The 27,658-nt window shown below is 48.4% G+C and overlaps 1 protein-coding gene across 1 annotated transcript; it reads left to right on the top strand.

Moving 5' to 3' along the window:
* The first annotated feature begins 100 nt into the window (after positions 1-100).
* HID1 (HID1 domain containing) lies at positions 101-27,101 on the top strand. The gene is made up of 19 exons (XM_066331958.1): positions 101-267; positions 7,562-7,711; positions 10,011-10,181; positions 12,833-12,946; positions 14,408-14,514; positions 14,988-15,104; positions 15,845-16,067; positions 16,423-16,479; positions 16,576-16,716; positions 17,105-17,195; positions 17,814-17,965; positions 19,175-19,253; positions 19,869-20,033; positions 21,141-21,368; positions 21,852-21,985; positions 23,452-23,532; positions 23,921-24,012; positions 24,332-24,490; positions 24,936-27,101. Exons 1-19 carry the CDS (start codon positions 202-204, stop codon positions 24,997-24,999), a joined length of 2,391 nt encoding a protein of 796 aa, XP_066188055.1. The 5' UTR covers positions 101-201; the 3' UTR covers positions 25,000-27,101.
* The last annotated feature ends 557 nt before the right edge of the window (positions 27,102-27,658 follow it).

The raw sequence follows: 27,658 nt of genomic DNA, 5'->3' as shown, positions 1-27,658 counted from the left end.
GGATGAAGGGATGGAGACCTGGCGGAGGAGGAGCCGAGGGCGGGGAGGGCCGGGACCGGCGAGCCCCAGTTTGACAGGAGGAGGCCGGGAGCGAGCCGCGGGAGCCGCCGCCGCGGGGACGGGGATGGCGTCAGCGGCGGCCCGAGGAGCGGCGGCGTGAGGGACAGCCCTGCCCGGCCCTGCCCGCAGCCGGGCCGCACCATGGGCAGCGCCGACTCCAAGCTCAACTTCAGGAAGGCGGTGATCCAGCTCACCACCAAGACGCAGGTGAGGGCCGCCATCTCGGGCGGGGGGCGAGGGGGCCGCGCCATTTCGGGAGCCGCCGCCCTGAGGGGCCGCTCGGCCCCGGCCCTGCCCGAGGCGCCGCCCGCGCTCCCGTGCGCGGTCCCGGGCGGGTCCCGGGCCCGGGGGGCCGGGGCCGCTGAGCGCCCGCGGGGGCCGGGGCCGCTGAGCGCCCGCGGGGCCGGGGCCGCTGAGCGCCCGCGGGCCGGGGCCGCTGAGGAGCCGCGGGGCCGGGGCCGCTGAGCGCCCGCGGGGCCGGGGCCGCTGAGGAGCCGCGGGGCCGGGGCCGCTGAGCGCCCGCGGGGCCGGGGCCGCTGAGGAGCCGCGGGGCCGGGGCCGCTGAGCGCCCGCGGGGCCGGGGCCGCTGAGGAGCCGCGGGGCCGGGGCCGCTGAGCGCCCGCGGGGCCGGGGCCGCTGAGGAGCCGCGGGGCCGGGGCCGCTGAGGAGCCGCGGGGCCGGGGCCGCTGAGCGCCCGCGGGGCTGGGGCTGCGGAGCACCCGCGGCGCCGGGGCTGCAGTCACGGCCGGCCTGGGCCGGGCCCTCGCGGAGAGGCCGTGCCCGAAGGCCGAGGGGACTGCGGGCGGGCTGCGCCCATCGCCGTGTCACCGTGTCACCGTGTCACCGTCTGTGCACGGCTGCTCCCCGGGGCAGCCGTCACACCTGGCCGGGCCCTGTCACCGCCGCTGGTGATGTCTTGTGCCGTGCTCAACAGCTTCTTGTGCTAAGGGAGCAGACGCTGCTGTCATAAGGGATGTCCACAGCTCCTAATGTATTCAGCTTGCGGGTTTACATCACACGGTTTGCCGCTGCTCCCTTTTCTGTATCCTTTCCCCCACCCCCGTGCACAATGGGTGGAGAACCTTGCCCTGTTTTTAGGTAAGAGCTGATGGAATAGGCTTTTGGGCAACTGTGCTGTTTGCAGCAGAGGTTTCCATCTGTGGCCTGTGAAATAATGCTTTATTTCTGCAGGCTGAGGAGGAGAAGGAGTTAAGTGAAAGTCAGGGCTGTGTGAAAGGGAGAGTTGCTGCCTAGAGGTCTAACATATGTTCTGCCTGTCCTGGGAGCTTGCTTAATATTTGTTTTAAGTGAAGTGCCCAGTAGCAGCAGCATACTGGCAGAAAAGTAGAAGCCTGTCCTTCTGTCTATGGAGCAGAGGGATTTTTTGCTATTTAGAAGTCACATCTCAGGTTCTTCTGAGCTACAGTGGAGAACAGCTGTTATGATCCACCTTTAGAAGTAAGGCAGTAACAGCTGTTAAGAAAACGTGGGGATAATGGCAGAAAGATGGCTAATGATGGGGAATGAATTCACAAGAAAAGGGTACGGATGCAAAAGAGTAAAGGGTGGTAGGAGAAAATCTGTGAAAACTCAAGAGACAGAGGCTACCACTTGGAATTGAATTATAGATGGGTAAGGCTGTGGAAGAGCCTGGAAAAAACATGTTTATACTTTCTAAAACAGTATCACATTTATCTGCATTGTTAAAGAATGGCTTTTGTGAATACATTCTTAAAAAGCACTAGTTGTGAATGTGGGTAAACAGAGAAGTGGGGGAATTAATGTCTTAAGGGAGTCTTCCAAAGTCTCTTCTGTGTGCTAAATGGTTCAGAGTATACTCTGCTTTGAGCTGTCCTTCCTTCATGGGGACATGTGCTTATAAAGTGAGTTTGGGGGGTGGTAGATTGTAGGGCTCTGCCCAGTTTGCTGTTCACAAAGAAAATCCTGTATGAGGCAATCCCTTGGATCAGCAGCCCAGGTGAGAGCACTCTCCTCCCCTGGTTTATTGACCTGTGAAAGGGGAGAAGGTTCAGTGGGGCCCGGACTAAAAAGGAAGGAAAAAAGCTTCATTCTTGGCTGGATTCATTTCACGTGTCTGTGGTCTAGGTGAGACTGACTACATGAGGAAAAGGGTGGGGTGTTGGCGCTCCCATATTTACATTCTGTAGAAGGGCACCAGTGTTTGCTTGTGCAGAACGCGTGACGGGGCTCTCCTGGAGCCTTCTCATCTCTTACCAGCAGCAAACCCTCCTGCTCCATGAGATCCTGGATCCAAAAGCAGGCTGCAATAATGGACAGAGCCAAATCCTTCCAAGCTATTGGAACTCTGAGCTCAGAATGCACTGTGAGTTGCTCCTAAGGCTCTGGTGGGAGGAAGTGGTTGAGCAGAAGTCACTGTTCGCTCATTGGTGAAGGTGTAGAATTGTCATAGAAGTTGTTTGGTTTTTTTTCTTAAAAATAAGTTTTTATAATCTCCAGGCTTTTCTTAATTAAAAAACAAGTGTTCACATGTGAGCATTTAAAAAAATTAAATAAATCTGTAAGGAACATAACAACACTTGAGTGCTTACAGCACATGTGGAGCCCAGAACTTGAAAGTGGAACCAAGTCTGGATGCAAATGGAATTTACTTAATTGATTTTTTTAACTGCCAAAGAGAAACTCTGAAGGTGTAAGAGTATTAAAAAAGACAAAACACTTTAGAATTATTTCAGTGATTAAAAAGGGCAGTATACCAGAAGGAAGAAATTAACTTACGCCACAGATGTATATTTATAGTCACACATGGAGAAACGGTCTTTAGGATTTTTATATTATATGTATATATTACATTACACTGCACACATTATACTGGTAGGGCCCATCCCTTTGATAATAAACCAGATGTGCTTCATAATAGAGAATTTGTGAGCCCTCCCAAATTGCCCATAAAGGTGCAGCCTATTTAACAGATGAAGGGAAACATGGATTGTGGATATGACAGTTTTCAGGGCTGGTCAGCTGCAGGGAGCTGGTCTGGGAGCTTTAACTGCTGAGGAACCACCTTTTCTTTTCCCAGTCAGCTGGGGTTCCTGACAGCAACCAGCCGGAAGACAAGAAATTTTGATCTTGTCTACTAACTTGTTAGATTTTAATGGGAGCTGTGCCTCTGCTTTTAAAGTGACAGAAAGAATCAAACATGAGAGACAAACCCCAATCCTTTCCTTTTCCCTGGTGTGGAAGTCCAGGAGTACAGTGGGCTGTTAGCTTGAGTCTGATAAAAGCACAGCTTGTGCTTGGGGAAAGGTTGGTCCCTGGCAGACCATTTCTTAAAGAGTTCAAGCTTGACTCAGCTGTCCAAGAGTCTCAGGTTGATCAAAAGCAAAGCTGTAACTAACACTTCACACAGCTGACTTGTCCTGGGCTTTTTCTGCCAGGCTTCTACAAATCCCATTTTCCAGTTTGCTTTGCCACACTGTCTCTGCTGTGAGAGCAGAGAACTGGTGGAAGACTTGAATTCTCATTGATTCTGCACTGCTGGCTGCAAAGATCCTATAGAAAGAAATTATTTTTGCTCTGAATCCTGTGTAGAGGTGCTGTCCTTGGCAGGAGGGATAAAGTCTTATGAGTTATTTATATTTTGGATAAGTCTGTCCACAGGCTTTCCTTTATTCACAGTGGCTCACAAACAGGTGCTACAAAGATGTGTGAATTGCCTCAAACCAATCCCTGGCCCTGCAGGGTTACTTGATGTAAAGCTCAATCAGGTGCTGTGTGAATGGTCATTACACACCACATTAGCCACATTTGGAGTGAAAGGAGCAACTGCTGTAAGGTATCACCTGAGCTTGTGCAGTACGGGGCAGGGATGAGGGACTTGCTCTGCTGTTGAGCCCGAGAAAAAGGAGAGCCCCTGCTCCAAAAAATTGCCACCTTGGCTGGTAGGATGCTTAGTTGGTGTGTTGGCAAGAAGCAAAAAGAGAACACACTGAGCAAAGCTAATGGCTGCTTGTCCCTTGGTTCCCTGCTGATGGTCTGCAGCAACCTTAGGATTGGTTTTAGGACAGCCCTCCTGTGGGGGCCTGTTGGAGGAATTGTTAGGAATAGACATTTGATTTAAGTTGTAAGTACAGAGAGCTCTTGGCTGGAGGAGGTACAAACACACACACACAGCCCAAGTTTGTGAGGAGCTGTGTCTAAAAGAGAAAGTGAAGGTGGTGCTGGTGTCAGGCTGAGGACAGTAACAAATAGGGGAGACTGTGCCTTGAGAGCTTTTCCTGTTTTTAGGACATGGTCAGGCTGTCACTGCTTTCCTGTTTCCTGTGAGGTATCCTGTTTGTCTGGGGATTGCCTGCTCAGGCTGTGATTCTCTGCTCAGTTACTGGCATGAGCCTGTTGAATGAAGTGTCTTCCTTTCCTAACTCCTGCAATATGTGTGTGTGTGGTGTGCTTCAAAGAACCTGAAACACAACATTTACAACTAGTAGAAAACAAAGAATGGAGGTGTCCAGAATGACCGGTTTTACCTTTGTTTGGCTGGTGTGCAGGTGGGAGGTCTTTTCTGAAGGCAGAAGTCTCTCTCCTTGTCTGCTCTGTCGCATCACCTCGGATCTGTGTCCTCAGCAGCACTCTGCTCTACAGTTACCTCACCCCTTTGGTGTGGAGCTTGGTTTGGGCATCAGTCTCTCTTCCAGTCAGCTCTGTACCTTCAGCTGCCTCTGTTGTGAGATGTGTGTGGGTCAGGAAGTTCCTTTGCTCTCCAGATGTGCCAGTTGTGTTTCCAGAGTAGAGTCGAGCTACTGATTCTTCAATTCTTACTCTCATTGCTCTGCTGGTGCAAAGCTGGTTGTCTGCACTGTGCTGAAGGAACATTAGGCTCTTTCTTACCTGTGCTGAGGATTCAGCTCCTTGTGAGCTCTCTGGCTTAAGCACTGCCAAAGCTAGGGATGCTCTGGGATTTGTGACTGCAGTGTGTGCTGTACCAACACATGTACCTAAATCTTGACATTTCCAAATGAAGATATTCCTGGCTGGTGAACAAGGCTGATCTAGATCTCTGTGTTTTTCTCCTCTGTGGGGCTGTATACAGTCTGTTGGGTGAGCTCAGCTGAGGAAATGGATATTTAGATCCCCAGAGATGCTACATGCAGAGTACAAGTAGCTTAAAAACAGCCAGTAATGTTCTATCAAGGAGATGAATATTATGTGTTTGAATAGCTTCATGATGCTAGGCTGGTAATTAAAACAGGGGGGCAGTGGGGATGTGAGTGACTCAGTACTGAATCCATGCCCCAGGATTGTACATGGGATACCTTTTGTTGATTAAGAGCTGATTAGCTGCAGCTGTTAAAAATGCAAGGAACCGGTGTTTTAGCGTAATCTGGTTGCCAAGATGGCAGCTGAGACATGAATGTTGCTCTACATCCAATGTTGCAGCTCAGGGAATCCCCCCTGTGCTTCCCTACTCCAAGGGACTGCAGTCAGAGTTCCTCAGTCCGTGTTGTGCTGCCATCTGTAAAACAGTGGTTGTGTTCTACCTCTGAGGAGGCCTCAGGCTAGTGGGAGGTGAGGGGATCGGTGTCTACTGGAGGGAAATGGTTTTCTCCTTCCCCTCCAGAGGAGAGTGAAGGCATTATTTATGCATGATGCCCAATTAGCAGCAATTTCTGCTTGCTGTTGTCAGTGGGAGTGGCCGTGGCAGGCAGCCAGGATGTACATGTGGCAGTTCTGCATGAGGTATGTGGTTTGAAATGGGGTGTAGGATTTGTAGGGTAATTCATGCATGACATGGGTCAGATTTCCAAATACCTGCCTCTTTTTGAGGAGAACAATTAGAGATGAGATGTGCAAAATAGCTTTCCTTCCATTTAAGCGTTTCACGTCCAGGTTACAAAGAGCTCAGATCCTTCACATGCTCAGCTGGAAGTCAGGCTGTGAATACTGGGTTGGGTCGTTCCTACAGATCCCCTCTGAGGAGCTGTGATCTTGAACCATTTAGGAAAAGTTGCTCTTCCTTTGGGAAGAGGTTTGGTGGGATCTTACTTTGGTAAGATGTGTCCAGGTGATAAAATTAGGTTTTCAGCACTAGGGCTGAGCTTAATAAGATGTCTGAGCACACATGGGGTTTTTTCTGGTTTTGTTTTTAAAGGCTGGGGAGTTGCTTGGGCTGGTTCATTGCATGACTATGACCAGCAGCACTGAAGCATTAAGGCAAAGAGCTGCAGGGCAGTAACCTGCTGTACAAGTCTGGGGTAGCTGGCCCCTCTCACTTTTTGGCCTTCGGTGGTGGTGACACATCACATGCCCGTGAGCTGGGGCTGTTAGTTCAGGAGGTGACAGCAAACAGGGCAATGCAGCACTTCTCTGTCCCAGAGTTGTGAATGACCTGCTCTCCCATGAGTGCCATCTGAGCTGCATTTAGACACAGCATAGAGCTTGGCAAGTTTTCTGCCTTCTACAGCAGATCTGGGAGTGGGCAGGAGTTGTTTGAATTAAACACAGTCATGTTTTTGCCCCTTTCATATCTGACATGCAAGACCCATCCGGTGGTGCTGAGTGTGTATCACTTAGGTGAGCACTACTGTTTGCTTTGGAGCTGGTGGGAGGCTCCTCCTTGCCCCAGGCCAGGCGCTGGGGCTGCTCAGGTGAGCAGCTCTTCTGACCTGCCAAGCATGCCCACACAATGGCTGCTTGAAACTCGTGGGAAAGCTCACATTTTCCTCTTCTGACTGCAGTCACGGATCCGTCTCTTTCACACTGCTTGTCATAAACAGGCATGTCTTTATCCCACCCCTGTGGCTGGACCCCAGGGTGGGATGAGCACTCCCAGCTGTGTTTGGCAGTGTCTATCTCTTGGCAGTATTAGCAGAAAATGTAGTGGTAAGAGGTCTGTTCCCAGGACTGGCTTGGAGGCTGAGCTTCTGAAACCGCAGGTTTGAAATGGATTGGGTTTTTTGGTCTCCTCCTTCCATTTTCTCTTTGAATGGCACACTTAGTGCTTTTTAAGAACAAAGCCTTGGCAATGACTGGCTGCACTGAGTCCAGTTCTCTATAAATATTTGATTCTGAAAGATCAATTGCGTTTTATCTGTTAGTGCTTTGAGGTGGGTGTGTCAGTTCTGTGGGTCTGTTCATGCCCTAATGAGATGTCTGTGATTGCTTCCTCGAGGTTTTGGTTACAACAGAAGTAATTCCAGTGCACACTCAGGGCTTCCTTGACTTTCTCTGAAGTGGCAGAATGTACAAAGACAATCTGGCCCACGTGCAGTGGTGAAAATCTTGGATTACTTGCAGCAGTTGTAGACAAACATGAAGTTTCTTGTATGTCTGAAGGAATGCTCGTTTTGGGAGATAAACCATCCAAAGCCCTGGAAACAGGCTGATGTTTAAAACCAGTGCTAGCTACTATGTTTTATTGAACCTCTTCTTGCCTTATCCCCTTCCCAAGCTAGGCATAATTGCTGATGATTGGATCTTATGGACTGGTAGTTGTGTATCTGTGAACACGTTTGTCTCTCCACAGCCTGTGGAGGCCACGGATGATGCCTTTTGGGACCAGTTCTGGGCAGACACAGCCACTTCAGTGCAGGATGTCTTTGCCCTTGTACCAGCTGCAGAGATCCGAGCAGTGAGAGAAGAGTCGCCTTCAAATTTAGCAACTTTGTGTTACAAGGTAAGTTTGGTGGTGTTTTACTCCTTAGAGCTGTGCTAGCCGGGGTGCCCCGGGATCGACAGCACTCTGGTTTCCAAGGGATAACAGGTACCTTGTGACACCCAATGTGCTTGATTGTCCCTGTCTCCTCCTGAGGGTAATTCTCAACCCTTCCTCTAGTAGGTTAGCACAGACCATAGCTGGCATTTGATCAGTTTGGAGCTTTGTTCCTCTTGTCCCCTTGCTGTGTTTCCCTCTGAACTCTTGTGTCTTCCCTGCTCTATAAACTGCTTCTTTCTCAGGGGTCTTTGTAGCAAGGCTGCATAATTGTGGTGAGGCTGAAGCCACATGTTCCTTGTCTGCACCTAATTGTACCTCACCATGCACCAGTCTGGCTTCAAGCTGAGAGACCCCAGAGGGTTGTGCAGACTGTCACTGCACAAATGCCTGGATAAAGTTCGAGGAAGATCTTAAGACTTTTCTGCCTTTTGCTGTGATAACAGAACATTCCTGGTGCTGCTTCTGGTGTTGTAACATCCTTGTATGGAGTACAGGGACACTGAACAGCATTTCCTACCCTGCCAGGTTTGGCAAATTGTCAAGCTGGTGAGCAACAGCCTGAGACTTACCCTGCCTGGAAAAGTGCAGGTGTTAACAATGCTCCTGATTTGAGCCATGCCAAGAGTAGCCTTGAATTTGTAGTTGAAATGTTTGGAATGGCATTTTTCCAGTTTTAAATAGTTGCTGCCATCCTGTTTTTCTTTCCTCCTCTACAATATGTTGATTGAAACTTACTGAATCATAGTGAAGGTACCTCTGACTGTGAATTGTAGACAGGTGCATGTAGTGGATACTTGAGAAAAAATATGAACCTGAGGAAAAATACAATGGTTTTTTTTCCCTGGTATTGGCTTCTGGCATTGAGCAATTTGGGAGCAGAGAAGGGCTTAGGAGATCTATAACCCCTTTGACTCTGTGTCTTCTTTCTTCCAAAACCAAGACTAAAATATGGTCTCTTCTACCTACTGGAAACTGGTGTGTTGGTAGGCCTGGTGACTGCAGGACTGTTTATCCATGAGCTGTATATCTTGGGATATCAGTGTCATAGGAGCCCACAAGGCCCCAGCAGTGCTTTTGCCAGACTGAGAGCCCTGACCTGTGCCATGTGCAATGTGCCACTGGACTTAGCAATGCTGTGTGTTTGTGCAGAAATGTCATTTACAGTCATGGTTGGAGATTCAGGCTGTACAGTCATAAGTGTGCCTGAAAAAAGTGTTCAGCTCAGTTAGTGTGTGACAGGCTGGTACAAACAGCACTTAATACCCATTAATGCAGTGACGCAGGCTGGCAGAGTCAGTGACCCAGGCAGTCTGCCATGAAAATAAGAAGAGGCACATGACCTCATGAATTAAAAAGCAGCAAGGTGAATCCTTGTTAAATGTTTTGGCTTTCATTTCCCCTCTGTTTCCCCTTGGGATCAGAGAGTAAGAGCAAATGGGTGCAGTCATGGAGGGAAGAGACTGCTTTTTTCTATCTGTGGGTAAAATCTCCTGTCACTGCCTCCTGTGGCTGTGGTTGCTGCCTGGTGAGACCCACATCTATTCTGAAAAGCCCAGTGACACTCCACTGGCAGTTGCAGTGGCCTCTGGATGGGCCGCAGTGTCTCAGCCCAGAAGCTCTTTCCAGAGCAGCAGTCCTCTTCACAGGGGCAGTGGGGAAACCTGTACTGCCACCCTCTTCTGCAGCAGAACCTTGACAGATGCTGCTGGAGGCTGTATCCATACACATAACACAGGCAGCAGCTCAGCTCTCACCTCCTGAGTCAGGAGAGGTCCCTGCTGTAATCAGGCAGACAGAATGGTCACAATGTGTTTCTGTGTGATAGTCCCCTGCTAGCACCTCACGTGGTGCAGCGTGGTGCTGCTGCCTTGGTCCTTCCTGCCTGGATCTCGGGTACTTGCTGCAGCTGATTAATCTCACCTGCCCTTTTCACTGATGGTGTCATGGAGCAATGCTGGAAGGAGCCTTCTGGTGCTTTGGCTGTCTGTCTCACACGGCACCACATGTGTGCTGTGTGCATTAGCCCTTTGAGGTCTCTTGCAGTGGAACAGCAGAAATTCAGAAAGGTCTTTTTAAAATCATTAACCCTGTTTTTTACAGAGTTTCAAACAGCAACAGTGCTATTAAACTGAGACAAAATGGACTTCCAAGAACTGCTTATAAGTCTGTGTGAGGGTATCACTAGCAGGACAGCCCTACCTAGCTCTTGCCTAACTTGTGCTGAGGCTAATGCTGCCTTCCTTGGTTTTGTTTCCTTCAGGCTGTGGAGAAGCTGGTGCAGGGAGCAGAGAGTGGCTGCCACACGGAGAAGGAGAGACAAATTGTCTTGAACTGCTGTCGGCTTCTCACCCGTATCCTGCCTTACATCTTCGAGGATCCAGACTGGAGAGGTTTCTTCTGGTCAACTGTCCCTGGGGCTGGCCGAGGAGGGGTCTGTCACTTGTCACTTACTCTTTCTGGAGGGTGATGGGGAGGCTGCAGTGAGGAGACACTCTGTGTATTTGGGGGCAGTTTTATTCCAGTTATTTCTGTGTGGTCCGAAATTAGGTGGCACTTTGTAAATTCTTTCCTTTCCTTTGGTTCTCGCTGCATCTTTGAATGTTTCGCTTGTGTGTGTAGCTGTAGGAGAGTACTGATATGTGAGGAAGAGCTTCTCCAGTACAACTGGAAGTATGACTTAATGAATATGAGAGCTGTTCTGAAGGCTGTATGACTTTCTTAGACTGAAATGTCCTTGTTCTGTTAATTACAGTTGATTTAAGTTTCAAATCAAAATGCAACAGGGTGTTGTTTGCACTGATTTTACAATGTCACATTTAAAGTGAACAGTGCCAGAGAAGCTCTTGGTGTCCTGTCTGAATACCCTGCTTATGAGCTGAGTGACACAGTTTTAGCTGGGGGCCTAACCTGGGAGATGAAGCCATCAGCTAAGGAAGAGCAGTTAAAGAGTGGTTCTGTTTTTGGCTGTCAGTGATGTGCATAACCCTGGGGAGTATCTCAGCCTCCCCACATTTCTCTGTCTGGAGAGCAAACACAATGATGCTCTTTTGCATCTATCAGAGGAATGGAGTGAGAGTGCTTTGGGATCTTCTGTAAATAGGAGGAATAGCAGCACTGAGAGCACAGCTGAGTTATTTCAGGAGTATGTATTTGCCTGCTTGGTCCCTCAGCAGCTGCTCTGTGCATAGAGAGTCCTCCCCTACAAGTTTCTCATCTGCAGGTCAGTGTGGCTGTACTGAGGAATGTGGTTCTTCTAAGTGCAGTGCGTTGTCTTTGGGGACAGTTACGAAGGGTTGGCAGTGGTTGGTACAGTGTAAACTGGCACCTCTTGCTGTCTCTGTCCATCACCTCTAATCTGCTTTTTCTGAGGGCATGTCAAAAGGAAGTTCTGGGTGGTGAAAAGGGAAGTCTGCTAGTCCTGCTTTATGATTTGTGTGGTTGGGAGGGTGGTGGTTCTCCATCCTTTCATCCCTGCAGGGGCCAGGGAGTGCTGGAGAGGCTTAACAATGGAGGAACTTGTTTTGGGAAGGAACATGTAGGGATGCCTGGTGCTCTGATCCAGCCAGGCTGGTGTTACTCCTGTTTTTCCAGTTTGTTCAGCAGCTAGAAGAGAGTTTCTCAGCCTCAGAGTGCTGGGGTCACCCCAAGGTGATCCAACCCAGTCTACATGTGCTGTGTTAGGGAACCCTCCTGAGTGTGGGTGGAGCTGTTGTGGTTCAGTGTGCTCAGTCATTTAACCTTTAAGGCTGGGATAACAAATACAGCCCTGAGGTGTTAGGGAAACTAGGATCACATATAACCTGGGACAACAGCTTTACTGTCTGGTGGTTGATTTCTCTCTGGGAACTGAAGATGATGGTATGCCTAGACTCTTAGTAAATATCTGTGATTATCCTTGACCTGCTTTATGATGAAGTGATGGATGGCAGAGCTCCTTAGAGCCATGGCTCCTCCCTCCTCTATGGGAGTCTGTATTGTGTTGAGATCTACTGGTTTGTTGTGTGTCACCATTTTGAATGGCTGTAGTTGGTACCTGCAGCCTGCAGGGACATTTTTTGTGGCAGTTGAGATCCTCTTAGCAAAAATCACTCTTGGAAAAGAAATCCCCTTGGACCCTAATGGTTGTCATTTCACCTCTTGTGCTCTTGCCTGTGAGCACAAGCCAAAGCATCTTTGCTGGCTCCATCCATCCTCTCTGTGCCTATTCTTACATCTGGGCTCTGTTTGTGATATCCTCCCTGCTGTCACTGAGACAGATTCAGAGCCACACAGACCATTATCTCCATAGCTGCCTGCTGTGATTGAAGGGCTGTGTGTTGTGCTCAGGCTGACAGAGGCCTGGCTGAGGTAGATAAGCTCCTGCCATTCCTGCTCTCTGCCTTTCCCTCCAGCACCGGTGTGTGGTGGGAAGGCCTCCCAAGCAGGATGCTCTTTGACAGGCAGGATCTGGCAAGGTTTCCCGTGGCAACGGCTGCAGAGGAGTAACCATGTGTGCTTGGAGAGATTTCTTTGAATGCTGGAGATGGCACAATCCTCTCTGCTGTCATGCTTGCTCTGCTGTGGCAGACTGGGGCAGCTCCTTGCCTAATGCACACAGCCTTCACCCTGTTATGTCACCTCCAGTTCAGGGCAGCCCATGCAGAAGAACTTTGAGGGGTTTTATTGCTGCTGGTTGGCTTCTCCCTATTGCTGTGTCTGTGCACTGTCCAAATCCCCCTTCTTCATGAATGTAAACCCCTCTTCTCTGTCAGTGCTTCCCTTTCCTTTTGTCTTCGAGAAGCCAAGCCGTGTGGCAAGGTGTACCCAGTGCTACTCTTCTTTTTCCCTCACATCTCCAGGCCTTTGTCTGCTCAGTTTGCTGTCATTAAAAAGCTGTTCCTGTTTAGTCATCACCATCCTGGGGGAAATTTCTTTCCTGTACTGTCTGGGTTTTTGTTCCTTTTGTTCCCTCCTATTCCTGTGTAATCTCTTGCCTCTCTGTGTATTTTTGGGGAGTGTATCTCCTTGTGCTGTGGCATGCTGGTGTTACTGTGTGCTCTTTGCTCACCTGAACTGACAGTGCTCTTGTGTTTGTCACTTCAGGGAGATGAAGATGATGAAAATGCCCGGCCACTGGCCGAGTCGTTGCTCCTTGCTGTCACAGATCTGCTCTTCTGCCCCGACTTCACTGTGCAGAGCCACCGGAGGAGCACAGTGGTGAGTTGAAAGTTGAATCATGAGATTGCATACAGGCAGATTAGCTGCATGGTGGAGGGCAATTGGGAAAGCCCAGCAGCTTTCTGCAAGCCTGCAGGGAGGAAAATACAGGTTTGCTGAGCTTGAGCCCACAGTGAGTAATATTGATCATCATTTTGGGTTCATGGTATAGTGTTTGTGCCTTTTAAAACAGATGTTCTGGGGATGAGTCTCAAATGGAGTGGCTGGCAACTACCCCCACACTACACCTCAGCCCTCAGGAAAAGGTGGTTGTGCTGGCAAACAGTTGCTCTTCTGTTGTTGCCAGCAGAGCAGAGACCTTTAGCACCTTGTTCCTTCCTCTGGCAGTTTGGTGCAGGAAGCAGCTGTTCTGATCCTTATGATGACTGTCAGTACTTCAGAGGGATTTCCTGGAGAAAGGATCTCCTACTAGGTGTGCTAAGAACAGAGAACAGATTGTGGTGCATCTCCCGCCTTCTTTCTCCCTGCCAGTGACTCTTGTGTTTTCTGTAGGTTCAGTCTATAAACAAAACAAACAGTGCTCCTTTTTGGAGTAGATCTGATGCAAACTGAAGATGAGCATGCTAAACCATGGTGTGTTTGATGGCTGCAAAGTTCCTTGACAAATCTGAGTACTGAATTGATTGCTTGGGGTTTCTGAGTAGTAGAGAGAGAGTAGAAATCTGTCACTTGGGGCTTAAGGGGCAAGACTGGATCAGAGTTACCCGTGGGCTATGAGTAAGTGGTGCTGAAACAGATGGACTTGGTGTCTAGTGCTGTCACCTGGGATCGATTGCACAAGTCAGGGTGACAATGGGTTTTCCTGGGAGAGCCTCCCCCCACCACTTGCACCTGCGATTTTTCCTTTGCCGGCAGCCAGACTGGTTTTTCAGGGTTCTGGGCCACTGGAATTAGACACTGAGATTGTGAATGATTTATGTTCCTTGCTGCCTGCGGCCTCTGTAGTTTTTGCTGAGCTGACTTTCCCTCTCTGAGCTTGGCCTGACTGTAGCTTAAGAGCAGAGAAATGGGTACCACCTCCTCATGTTCATGGCAGAGCAGTATGTGACCCCAGAGATACAGGTCCTGGTGGATGTTGGCTGAAGTACCACTGAGTAAAGAGGAAGAACTGTGAGAGAATGGGCAAAGGAGACACAGGACTGACCCATATTCTCACTGAAATCAGCCCTAAAATTATGGCTGGAAGTGTGGGCTCCCTCCATCATGCACAGTACTTGTATCTCTGTGTTTTATCCCTTGCTTGCAAAGGCTGAGCTCTTTGAAGACATCAGCACCTGCTTTATCAGGGGCCTGAGGTGGAGCTTCTGTACAGTTCAACTGTCAGGATGTTTCTCTGCTGTTATTTCCTAGAGAGAGGGGCTGAACTGCCTTGGATATACCACCACTGCTGCCAGTTCTGGCTCCTGCCTTCTGTGATTCAACCTCTTATTTCTCCCACAGGACACAGCAGAAGATATCCACTCCATTGACAGCTGTGAGTACATCTGGGAGGCAGGAGTGGGCTTTGCTCATTCTCCACAGCCCAACTACATCCATGACTTGAATAGGTAAGAGCTTCTGCCAAGGCAGAATGGAAAGAAACTGGGTTCAGGAGAGGGAGATCTGGGGGAAATGAGCTCTCTTTGCCTCCTCGAGTATCCATGATTCCCAAGGAGCTTTCTACTTGCTTCTTTCTGAGATAACAGGCCTGGCAGCACAGGAAAAAACCCAGCTGACCTTTTGAATAGCTTTTTGTAATACAAAATGGGAGTCGGACTGTCTGCAGCAGGAACTGAGTAAACACTGCTGTTCTGGAAATGCCAAGGAGCTCTGTACTGGATTTCTTTTTTGTAAGGCAGCAATTCTGCTGAGCTGTGTGCAGTGACAGCAGTATGGCTTAGGAAATGAAATGGGCTTAGCTCTCTCTCAGAAGGACTTTCTAGATGGGGCTGAGCCTTCCTTACATGTTGTCGTGGTGATTGTGCCTCTTATGCCCAGTCCCTGCTCCTGAATGGCTCCAGTCCTTTACTTCTCCTTCCAGGACAGAGCTGCTGAAGCTGCTGCTGACCTGTTTCTCTGAGGCCATGTACCTGCCTCCCTCCTCAGACAGCAGCAACACCAACCCCTGGGTACAGTTTTTCTGCTCTACAGAGAACAGGTGAGGATAGAGGGTGGGGGGCCTGGGTGCCAAGGGGAGAAATACCTTCAAATCTGTTCCATGGAGTATTTTGGGGAACCATAGGACTTGTTACCTCCAACATCCAGGGGCTGTACTTCTACTTCGTCCCTGTCTCATGTACACCTCATTAGTATATCTGCTTAGTGAGAAGTGTTCCTCAGCAGCAAAAGGAGAGTCTGAGCACGGTGCCCACTGGAGTTTGCTGCAGGATTGATCCATGCCCTGTGGGAAATGGCAGGTCCGTTCCCTGCTGTAGACCCTGTTCCCTTGGGAAGGGCATGTGGTGTTGGCGGCGGATGAATGCCGCCCTCTAGTGACATTGTACCTCTGGGACTTCCAGCTCCTCGGGTGGCACTCACTCACCCTAGGGGTGCACAAACCCAGCTAGAGGCTGAAGAGATTTAGTTTTGTCTTTCCAGAGGCTAGAGAGCTTTGAGGTCCTTTCCCATATTCACATTTTGCACAAGACTCCTCTGGGAGCCCACAGGACCTTTTTCACCGCCCCTCCCCTCTCAGCTGTAGTCCAGGAGGCCAGCTGGGAGCTGGAGTGTGTGCTCTGGGGTCTGGGCTGCTCAGTCATGGACTGCTGTCACAGGTTAGAGAAGATGATTGGGTATTTTCATGGCCCCAGACTCCTGGGGAGAGATATGCCTGTCCCTCTCCAAGACACTGCCTTTATTTCCTGCTGCTGCCTTCTGAGAGCATTTTCTCCTCCTCAGACATGCACTCCCACTCTTCACCTCACTCCTGAATGTCGTCTGTGCCTACGACCCCGTGGGTTATGGGATTCCTTACAATCACCTGCTTTTCTCCGACTACCGTGAGCCACTGGTGGAGGAGGCGGCCCAGGTGCTGATTGTCACCTTGGATTATGACAGCTCCACCAGTTCAAGTCCCACTGTGGATGGCACAACCACTGGCACAGCCATGGATGATGTGGATGTGAGTGACCCTGGAATCTGTATTTGCTGCTCTCCTGAACTCACTGGGGTCCTCTCACAGCAGCTTGTATTGAGTGTTGAGCAGTATGAGCCAGCAGTGCTACTCCCCTTGCAGTCTGCTCTCTCTGTTCCAATCCCACTTCAGTCCTGTAGTCACTAAAAACCTATACATGGCCAAAATACACGATTTTGGTCACTGACTTGAATCAGGAGCATGTAAGGGAAAAGCCCCTGACTTTACTATTCCATGCAGTGCTCTTGTTTCCTTGCATTTAAAGCTGGATCATTCAGAGCAGAAAGCTGAAGTGAGAGACGTTGTTGCCAGTAATAATTTCCCTTCTTTTCTTTGAATGCAGCCTCCTGGACCAGACAATCTGTTTGTGAATTACCTCTCGAGGATACACCGGGAGGAGGTAACATGTTCCCATCCTGCACTGTGCCCTGTTTGATTTCATGCTGATTGCATTAGCCCTGGGCCCACCACAGTCTCTTTCCTGATCTCTTGGCAGGATTTCCAGTTCATCCTGAAAGGAGTGGCTCGCTTGTTATCAAACCCGCTGGTCCAGACCTACCTGCCAAACTCTGCCAAGAAGATACAATTCCATCAGGAACTCCTTGTCCTCTTCTGGAAACTCTGTGACTTCAACAAGGTGTGAATCTGCTTCTTGCTGAGCTTCCCCCCAGCTTGGCTGCTGTGGCTGTGGCTGGACCAAGCCCTGGTGAAGGGCTGTGGTGGGTGGTTGGCAGTGGCTCTGGGGTGCTGTGGTCATCAGCCCCACTGATGCAGGGACTGGGGGTCTGGCTTTAGGGGCAGCCTGGGAGGGAGGCTGCAGCTACTAAAGGTCTGTGCTGGAAGCAGGTTCTGCAGTAGGTATTATCAACTCCAGTGTTATTTGTAGAGTTATTATGACACAGTGCATACACCAGCCTTTCTAATGTTCTTGACAGATTGATTAGCTTGAGACTGTCTGTCCCAAGTCCTGTGGATGGTGCAGAGTATATGCTTATGATTGTCTGAAATCCTCCCCTTTCTTCCAGAAATTCCTCTTCTTTGTGCTGAAGAGCAGTGATGTTCTGGACATTCTTGTCCCAATCTTGTATTTTCTCAATGATGCCAGAGCAGACCAGTGTAAGTTGGTTATTTTCAATATTTGGAACGATTTGTGCTTGACAGTTGAGCTATAATGTTTTTGAGATGCTTCCTTCCTACCACTTGACAGCATCTTGAGTGCATATTCTTGACCTTCTACAGACATGGACTGGAGTTGTCCAGTTAATTGGGTTTTAATGTTTGTAAGAGGCTAGAAGCAGGACACAGCCTATCCTGCAATATAGGGAAAGGAGATCTTTCCTTAGTAGGTGTTAACATTTTGAGTCCTCGTGTTGAAAACTGTGTCCCTGATCCAGTGAAGAGGGGAAAAAAGAGCAATGTGCTCTTGCCATGGGAGTAAGTCAGGCATGACTCTATTATTGTGTAATGAAGTAGTCAGATCTTCCCTACTATAATGATGACTTTACATTAAGAATATAACGAAGAAAAGCATCCAAGACTTAGCACTGATAAGACTTAACACAGATGTGCTCAGAAGGACGCTGGTACTGGCAATGGAGGGAGCACTGTGTGTGATGTCCCTTATCAGGATGGTTTTGTCTGTGCAGGTTTTTATCAGTCCCATTGTGTTTCTCCTCTCTCCTCACTGCCCCTCAGCATGTGACATGTTTTTCTGTTTTTTTTCTCTCCTTGCAGCACGAGTGGGTTTGATGCACATTGGGGTCTTTATTCTCCTGCTCCTCAGTGGGGAGCGTAACTTTGGGGTGCGACTGAACAAGCCGTATTCTGTACGAGTGCCTATGGATATCCCTGTCTTCACAGGGACACATGCAGATCTGCTCATCATAGTGAGTATGGCTCCAGCACTTCTTGAACTCTCCTAGCTCCACAAATAATTGTCTTCCTTCAATATGCTTGCCCTCCCTAGACTGGAAGTCCACTGACTAGCTAGGAAGTGTGTAGGATGCACACTGTTAACCTGAGGTGATGTGTCTGGCAGGGTGCATGTACATGAGATGCAGTTCCATCTGCATGATATGGTCCCAAAGAACAGGACTCCTCACGGTGCTGCACTGCTGTCATTAGGGGGTGGGTGCATGCCCTCTACTAGATTTCACTGTTGGTAGGGAAGATCTGTCTCTGTCCCAGGCAACCAGAGGTGTGTGGAGCACATCTGTCAATGTGGACAACAGTGATACCAAGCTCAGCCCTACAGCTTTGGGTTGCAGCAAGTTTCATTGACTTTTCAGTCTGCCCACAACACTGACTATGAGCAGCTGTATGCTTTGCAATATGAGCCTCAGGTGCTTCCCTTCTGTCATGTTCTCATTTGCCAGAGAAGAATCTTTCAGCAGGATCTGATGAATCTCCAAGAGGAGATTCCTATTAAAAGGAGCAGGAAGAAACCTGCCCACCATAACTGCTCTTGACACTGTGTTTTGCTCTTGCATTCCGTTAATCTCGGATCATCTCTTCATTTTAGTTATGCCTAAGACTTCTCTGCAGACATGCCAGCTAGAGGTGGGAAGGGCAAGATTACAAATGTCTGAACTGGTTACAAGGCACTTGAATCTTTCCATGTCTGAGGATATAGTTAAAAATAGAACAAACATTTGAGTTAGAAGTTAGCACTTAAATCAGATGTAAAATTATTAGTTCTGTGGCATTTCAAGCAGCTGTCATAAGGGTTCAGAGTCAAAGTCTGTTGGAGGTCTCTCTAAGGTGTCTCTTACTTCCTGGTGGTTTAGTTTTGTCCCAAGCTGCCTGAACATTCATTGTGGAACAGCTCACAGTCAGTTTCTGTTTGCATTGTTATAGGGCCCTAATCACATTCCCAAAGGATTCTTTGTAAATGAAAGCTTGTACTCCTGGAGTGCGAGTCTGTAGTGAGAGCAGTCTTCCCCACCTGTGTAATTGTGGAGTGTGCAGGGCCCTGCCTAGGAAGGAATGGTGTCAGGAAGCGATTAGTGTGGGGGTGGCACTGGTTTTGGTTGAGAGGTTGGTTGGTTTGCTTCCAGTAAGGTGCTGCTTTGCTCAAGAGCTCCTTCCTTCCACAGGTCTTTCACAAGATCATCACCAGCGGGCACCAGCGGCTGCAGCCCCTCTTTGACTGCCTGCTCACCATCGTTGTGAACGGTGAGCACTGTCTGGGGAGAAACCACAGCCCACAGTGCTCTCACTCCCTTTCCTGTGCCCCTACCTGTGTTCCCTAACACTGGCCAGTGCCTGCTGCTGGAAACTTATCCTTTCCAGCCTGTGCTGGAGGGGCCAGTGCAGATAAGATCTGCCTGCATGCTCAGATGGGGCAGGTGGAGGGACAGCAGAGTCCTGGAGCTCCCCTGGGGTGGCAACAGGACATTTGCTAGCTGGCCCGGTGAGGGTAGTTAGCAGTATTGTCCCTTTCCAGCAGGGAGTGCCACCTCCTCACGGTGGCAGTGCTTCCCTCGGTGAGTGCCCAGATGGCTACAGTTGTGAAGCTTTTTAGGAGGTACAGCAGAGATCCTGTTGTTAGTGTAAGGCTAAACAAAAACCTCCAAAAGTAGCAATGCTTCCTTTTACTAGGCAATACCTCTGTTTCATTTGCTTTGTATTTGGAAATGTTTCTGTGGAACTGTTTGGCTCAGCTATTCCATGAGGCTTTCTCTGAAGTGCAAGGGTGGGAAGGTCATAAAAGGAACGTTTTTAGTGATATTTTTGAGAATAAATACACCTTGCTTCTTTTTCTAGTTTTCATTTGTTTGCCTTCCACAGTGTCTCCATACCTGAAGTCTCTCTCCATGGTGGCTGCTAACAAGTTACTGCATCTTTTGGAGGCTTTTTCCACCACCTGGTTCCTATTCTCTGCTGTCCAGAACCACCATCTTGTTTTCTTCTTGCTGGAAGTTTTCAACAACATCATTCAGTACCAGTTTGATGGTAATAGATTGCTTTATTTAGTGGGTTTGCACTTAGTCCAAGAGAATGTCAGATGGAATTTCAGAGGAAATCCAAGGAGATGAGAGGAGGTGAGAAGTATGGAAATCAGCTACATAGGACTGAGAAGCTGTGTTAGTTGATAATCAGCATTGAGTCCTGGCCCAGGCAGATTTGGTTAGAGCAAAATGAGATGGCATCTAATTATCAGCATTAATACCTCAGCCCTCCTGCAGAAGAGAGGAGAAGAAACACAAAGTGAGTGTGTAACATGTAAGTTGGGACTGGCTGGATGTTGCTGTGAAACTGCTCATGTTGCTCAGCAGTGTAGGTGACAGGACAAAACAACTTTCAAGTGGCTCTCAGTTCTGCTTTGGCAGGTCTCTGGGGCTGAAGACCAAACCACTTCATCCAAAGAAAGTTCTGATATTTGCTACTTTCCAGGAAATAACTTTCCCTCTTTATAGCATGACAGTCTTTTACCTAATAAATAATAAAGTAAGGCCCCTAAACCTGGTCAAAATTTAGTGTTTTGCTTTAAACTTGCAAATTGAGAATGGCCATTCTTCCCTGATGGGAGTCTTGTACATGGCAATTTCCAAATCCAAAACCATGGATGTAATTTGTGTTTTATATTAGAGGATGGTTTCATTCTGTTCTGTGCCATTTTGGCAGTACTAGATTCTTACTAGGCACTAAGAATTCTGGCCTTTTGGCTTTGCTGTTTCAAACCTGTGTCTCCTCAAATTAAACGTCTTGATTTATTTTGTGAGTTCTTTTGAAAATGGAAAAACGTTGAACCTTGGCTAGTAACCCGTTCTTCCTAAATAGATGCTAATACATGGTTTAAACTGTCCTTTTTCTTCTCAGCTGTTTGAATATCCCTCGCCAAGCCATTTCTTGTCAGCTTTCTAGCCTAGGAAGGGTTTCACTGAATTTTCTGAACTCCTTTGTAACAGATAAGATGATATTGAGCTCTTCCCTTTCTTCCCTGTGCCACTGCCTTTGTAGGTGGGAGCAGTCAGGCTTTGTGTACCCAGCGAGCTGTGCTGGGTTGGCAGAGCTCTTTGAGCCTTAGTTCTCTGTTCGTTTTGTTGCTGTGATTCCCAGGGAACTCCAATTTGGTCTATGCTGTTATCCGCAAGCGCAATGTCTTTCACCAGCTGGCCAACCTGCCCACGGACTCCCAGTCCATCCAGAAGGGGCTGCAGCGCAAGAAGAAAACCCCTGAACCCATTTCTCGCACCAACTCCCAGGATGGGGTCTCCATGGAAGGGTCACGTCCTGCTGCCCCTGCTGAACCAGGGACACTGAAGACCAGTCTGGTGGCTACTCCAGGTGAGCTTTAGTTTACCTTTGGGACAAGAGAGAAGTTTGTTTTCTCTGTGAGATACGGTGTGGACTCACCCTTTCACTGGGTGTGGAGAGATTACGAGTTTACATTTGTGAATAACTTAACTGCTTTCAGTCTGAGTTTCACATCAGTTGGCCCAAGCTGATCACAAACAAACTGCCTTGAGTTTCTGTCCTCTCAGACTTAGTGTCCACATGACCATTTGTCCTAATCTTGACCTGTTGCCTCAGGTTAACTCTATCCGTGTGAACCTGTGTTCCTCCTTCTCAGGGAGCATTTTTGTAGAGAAAAACTCCTTTGGGGTTGTGAAATCAAAGCTAAATCTTGCTTCTCCTGTTGAAAGGAGAGCTTTTCCAATATCAGCAGAGACACAGGATGTCTGCACATAGTGGGGCAGAGAAGAGCCCTCTGCTTTTAAACATATTTAATTAATTTGTGTTACCGAGCTTTTCCTCTTTTGATCACAGGGATTGACAAGCTCACAGAGAAGTCCCAGGTATCAGAGGACGGGACCATGCGTTCACTGGAGCCTGAGGCTTCCCAGCTGTCACCAGAGGGGAACCCACCTGCAGCCTTGAGTGATGGGGAGCCCTGGAGTGGGGTAAGGCAGACACTGGTGTGCAGGGAAGGTCTAGGTGTGAAGTGAACAAAAATGAGGGTTAGAAGAAGAGGTCTGTTGGCCCGTTGAAGCAGGGCGTCGCACTAAAGGCAGTGTGCACACGTGCAGTGTGCTGGGACACAACGTGGTTCACAAGGGCTGTTGCATCATCTTGGGTGTTTCATGTTTACGCTATGACAAGAGCTGGGGCACTTGAGTGAGCTTTCTCCAACGTGAAGACTATGACAGAGGAGTGAGTGCAGAATTCCCAGAGGATGTCCATGAAACCTCCTGATCCTGATGTTTTCAACTCAGGTTCTTACTGCTGGTTCTTTTCCATCTCCCTTGGGATGGAGAGCTCTACCAGAATCTTCTAGCTTGCTGGTGCTGTGAACAATGTGTTCCCATGAAGGCTGGGCTGAGGTGCAGCCCTCAGAGTGTGTTTGAATAAATTGGAATGTACAGAATTCCCAAATACCCCAGGATCAATGTTATCCTTCCTGGCCCTGCCTAGTATCTTGTGAAGGCCTGTGGCCAGTAAGACATCTAAAGCACACAATTATTTATGTTGTCATTAAGTAAGATCTTGGCTGAGAACTTGTGGAAGGTTTTCTTCTTCCAGCAGCCCATGAAACATAATCATGAGTCTTTCCATCTGTGTCCAGCAGCTGGCTCGAGCTGTTCCCCAGCCGGAAAAGCACTGGCACAGCCCTACCCCAGGCTGGCTGTTTCTGGTTGTGAAGGTGATGAGTGAATGAGTCCATGCATGTGAAGGCACGGGATGGCTATTGGAAGGAAGTGCTGTGCCCATTTGTTTTGTAGAAAAGTCAGCTCTAGGCTGCAGCAGTAAATGGTCAGGAATCGTTGCTAAAGGAAATGGCCTCTCTGTTTTCACCTTGTGCAGAAATCGACAGTGAATTTAGAGGGTTATTTTCTTCCCTCCTTCCCACCATGAATATGGAAAGCCAGGTTGAGTGTGTTGTTCTCAAGAGGCAAGAGTTATTCGTTAGGAGTTGCTGGGAGCCTACCCTTGGAAAATGCTCTTTAAGATACTCCGGAATAAACACAAAAAATCCCAGAGATACTCAGTATCTCTGAAAAATCTATGGCCTTTAGCTATTTAATCTCTGTGCCAAAAAGAAAGAAGCATGCCCGAACAGTCTCTTGTCAGTCCTGTTTTAACTCTGCCACAGTGGATTGTTTGAGCAGAGTGTCAATAGTGGTGACTGGAGCCATGACCTTACACAGGGTTCTCCAACTTCATCAAATATTGCCACTCTGTGGGTCAGAGCACATGGGTTTGGTGAAAGAAGGTTGGGTGAGTTTGACATGTTCTAGGATCAGGCTGAGCTGTCTTTCCTAGTAGCAGTCTAGAAAATCTGGGGAGAATATCAGCAGAAAATTTCTTACTCTTAAGTGGGATTTGCATGCATTTGTTTTTATTTGTTAAAAATAATGCTTATTGATAGGAGGCATCACATTCCCGACGGGATCGAAGGCGTCTCTCTAGTGCATCCTCCAGTGGACAGTGGACTCCAACTCCTGATTGGGTAAGGGCATCTGGACAGAGGAAATAAATAATGAGAAAGAGTTGTGGCAGAAATGCCTCACACTCCCTGCCCCTTCCCTGCCATCAGGGGCTCTCCCAGAGCAGCATTTCCTCATAGGCACTTGAGGTCAAAGCTCCCGAACTTTAATCCAGAACTGACATCTACAAAGAAAAATTTTATTTACCTGTTTCAGACCAATGCCCCACTAGTCTCATTGAATGCCTCATAATTCTAGTGCTCCAGGAATTATTGTATTGCTCCTGTGCACTCAGTTCACCCACCACCTTTGTGATTATTGTAAACTTCATTTGTTGCAGAGATTGTGGAGACAGCTGTAAAAACGTGCTAATGCAGCACACTGATTTCCCTGCTGCTTTCCTACCTACAGGTGATGTCTTGGAAGTCAAAGCTTCCTCTGCAGACAATCATGCGGCTCTTACAAGTGCTGGTCCCTCAGGTGGAGAAGATTTGCATCGACAAGTAAGGAGATTTCGGAGAGGAAGGGCTGTGTGGTATTTAAGGAGCAATATGAGGTTGGCAGAGCTTGGAGGGAATTTCCCTAAGGGAAACCTTGTAAAGTTTATTTGAAAGCATCCTGGGCTCAGCAGAGTTGTTACTTTCCTTGTCAAACATGTTGTTTGTCTGATCCCTTTCTCCACTCTGTTTACAGAGGGCAAGGGCTGTGTTCTACTTGGCCACAGCACAGTATCTGTTTGTTTAGGCTGATCCTTTGTGCTGCAGCAGTTTCGGAGGTGTCTGTGGGACATGCTAAAGATAGTCCTGGTCTGTTTCTTGGCAGGGGTCTCACGGATGAGTCGGAGATCCTCAAGTTCCTGCAGCATGGCACCTTGGTGGGGCTGCTGCCAGTGCCTCACCCCATCCTCATCCGCAAGTACCAGGCAAACTCAGGCACTGCCATGTGGTTCCGCACCTACATGTGGGGAGTTATTTATTTGAGGTAAACCAGCTGGCTGCAGCTTGGCTTGGCCTTTTCCAGACTTGGGAAGCCTACAGAGAGAATTGCATGCATTCCGACAGTCCTGGGTTATCTCATACTCACTGGATAGGAAGAGACTGGGGTGAATCAGCTGCTCCAAAACTTGGAGTGGGTGACATGAAGGGGGTTATTCTGGGAATGCTGCTTGTTTGGGAGCTGGCAGCAGCAGGGAATAGAAAAGCTGCCCAGAGGGTCTAGTGCAGAGATTTTTATGCAAAGCTCTGGCTTTGTGGAATGTTGTAGATACTGTCATCCCTGTAAGGTGCATTGTTTCTCAACCAGTGATTTCCTTTTATGCAAAGCTGAAGGCACACTGTGCAGCCAGCTCCTGTAATCGTGACTGTGAGATTTGAATTCTATGTAACTGGCCACAGAGAGTAAAGTGGCTCTTGTCTTTCTCTCTCAGGAATGTGGATCCCCCGATCTGGTATGACACAGATGTTAAGCTGTTTGAAATTCAACGGGTCTAAAGAAAGCACTTACCTCTACTGAGAGAAATACACTGGATCTAAGGACTGCGGCGTGCTGCTCCATCACAGCTATTCCTGCATTTCACGTCCAGCTGAGAGACCAAAAGGACAATCACTTCATTTACCTCCCTGTCATTTAAAGCTTTAATCGGGACCTGCTTGGACATCCCTCCCCCCAGCTCACTTCTCTTCCCTCACCCTTCACCATGAACCTTGAGTTAAAGATACCTAAGGGATTGTCCATTGTTGTGGTTGCACTAGAAATCAGACTGTTCTTAGCTCCTCTGTTACTCTTTTGCTTCTGGATGTGGTTTGGAAACCGATCTGACCCTGTCCTTGCCCTGGTCAGGATCAGCATTTAGTTGAAAATGACTAGCTGTAAATTGGGTGCAAAGGGAGAAGCTACTATTCCTGCAGGAGACAGGGTTTGGAAGCTGCAGTTACTTCCATGGAGCTCCATAAAGTTTCCAGGGCATCCCTTTTGGCTGCAGGTGTCTCCCTGGTGTCTCAGTTGCATAGAGGGAGGTCTTTCCCACCTAAATGAAAGGAGAAGATGTTGAAGGAAAACTTTGTGTCTTGGTTCTGAATCTCTCTAGTCCTTTCCTTGAAAGCTGCTTGAGAAGTTTTGTTGATGTGGCTCAGAATTTTTTCCTTGGCTTCCAGGCCCAGCAGCCTGTCCTTCGTGGTGGGCTGTTGCAAAGGAGCCTGTCTTACTTTTGAAAGCCCTGTTCAATCCATCTGAGCACACAGGGAGGAAGGGACTGGCTCGGTGAGAGCAAGGAGAAGAGACCTGACTATTAAACTCTTTTAAGTTTTCTCCCCCTGGCTGAAAGGACACCGTCACCTGGGTTTGAAAGGAACCATATCCTTCCATCTTTGCCTGGCAGGCTGATGCAATGCAGGGAGCAGAAGGGTCTTTTGCACACTACTATTAAGGCAAGGGTTTGAGGGAGGCACTCAGGGAAGTTGTAGGAGGAATTTGGAAGTTGTAGGAGGAAAAGCATCTCCATGTCAGTAGGGAGTGGAGAGTGCTGAGGCAAAGTTTAATTTTTCAGGGCATTTTGCTTATTGACAAAGTTATTGGATCTTGAATGTACTGGGTCCCAAGCATGCATAAATTTGGGGAAGCCAGGATGGGAATTGGTGGGAGATCTGCTGTTGCTGGCTTGGCGACATCATGGGGTTACACATTGGTGAGTGGAGACACCCTGGGGTTTGAATCAAATTTTATGTTCTCCTGGGAGGGGCTGCTGTCCTAGACCCATGTGGTCTTTAGACAGTGAAATTTGAGGGGTCCTGTCATGAACTGAGACCTTTCCCTCCATCAAAGCACAGTCCTTGGTGCTCTTTAATTCAGGCTCTTGGGAGGATTGCTGGCCATGAGTTGTTTGCTACAGGTTAGACCCAGTGGCATCACTGCATGGAAACAGGTCTGTCACATTAAGTACAGGGACAGTGTGACACACTCTGTGACTTGTACCCCTGGCCTTAGCTTCACAGCTGCAGTGATTAACAGCATGACCATCTTCTCCCAGAGAGCTGCTCCAGTGTGCTGCTGGCTCCCACTGGCCTGTAGTCAGGTGGTTTCCTCCTCTGGGCACTGAAAGAGGATGGAGTCCCAGGCTAGTAGAAAGTGAAATAAAACTGGAACTGTTTTCTGAGGGATAAGAAATATGTGAAATAGAGATTATTCCCCAACCTGCCTCCCATCTCCAACCCACTTTGCCATCCAGCACTACTCCCATCCTGACTCCACCTCTGTTCAGGTGTAAACAGGGTGAGGGCTCTGTTTCACTTGGAGAATCTCATATATAAGAATGTGATTTGGTGGGGCCAGACTGATTGTATGGCACTCGCACCTCACAGCTGGAACGGGGCCTCCCGTGTCCCATGTGCTTTGCCTCTTCCCTCCCATGGATCTGCTGGTTCTCATGATCTCTTCCGTCCTCTCTTTTCTGCTTTGTTTCTTTGTGAGTTCCTCTGGAAGCCTTTTTGTTTGTTTCTTGGTGTTTGGAGTCTGATCCTTGTTCTGTGGAAATCAACTTGCACTGTAAACTCTTTGCTTACTTATGGAGAAAAAGATAAAGATTAACTGAAACATGCACTTGGGTACTTTTTTTTTTCCTTCCCCAGAGAGAGGTTTATAATCTTGTTTGTTTTATGTTGAGGTGATTTGTGCCACTAGGGGACCATGGTCTGTCTTCCTTTGCAGTGTTAATTTTTTTAATAATCAGAAATTAAGATTTGACTCTGGAAAATGAGCCTGAATTGTGTGGGTTTGGCCATTTCTGTGTTAATAGCATCATCAAAGATCAAACAGGATCAAGTCTCCTGAGTTAGTGAACCATGTGCTAAAACCTTTGTGCAGTTGAGACCTGTAAAACAGGCACCCTGACCCTGGGGGTTGTTAGGAAAGGACGTGGAGGGCCTTGACTTTATCTGATCTGTGGTGGCTGTAGGTGAGAGTTGGAGCTGGTGGGCTTCATTCCTGTCCATGCTGAGCATGTCTCCAGTCATGTATTCAGTGTTCATTCCAAAGTCACCTGCTGTGTGACAGCTCAGGAACTTAAACCAGTGTTTTATCCATTAAACTGGATAAAATCGAGGTCATGGTTTGCCCATGAAGTGCCATCCTTCCTTGTCCTCAGGCTGTCAATCA

Source organism: Sylvia atricapilla, chromosome 18 (assembly GCF_009819655.1).
Source record: "Sylvia atricapilla isolate bSylAtr1 chromosome 18, bSylAtr1.pri, whole genome shotgun sequence".
Taxonomy (NCBI): domain Eukaryota; kingdom Metazoa; phylum Chordata; class Aves; order Passeriformes; family Sylviidae; genus Sylvia; species Sylvia atricapilla.
The sequence above is the reverse complement of the archived record's forward strand: the minus strand, read 5'-3'. Positions and strand labels throughout refer to the sequence as shown.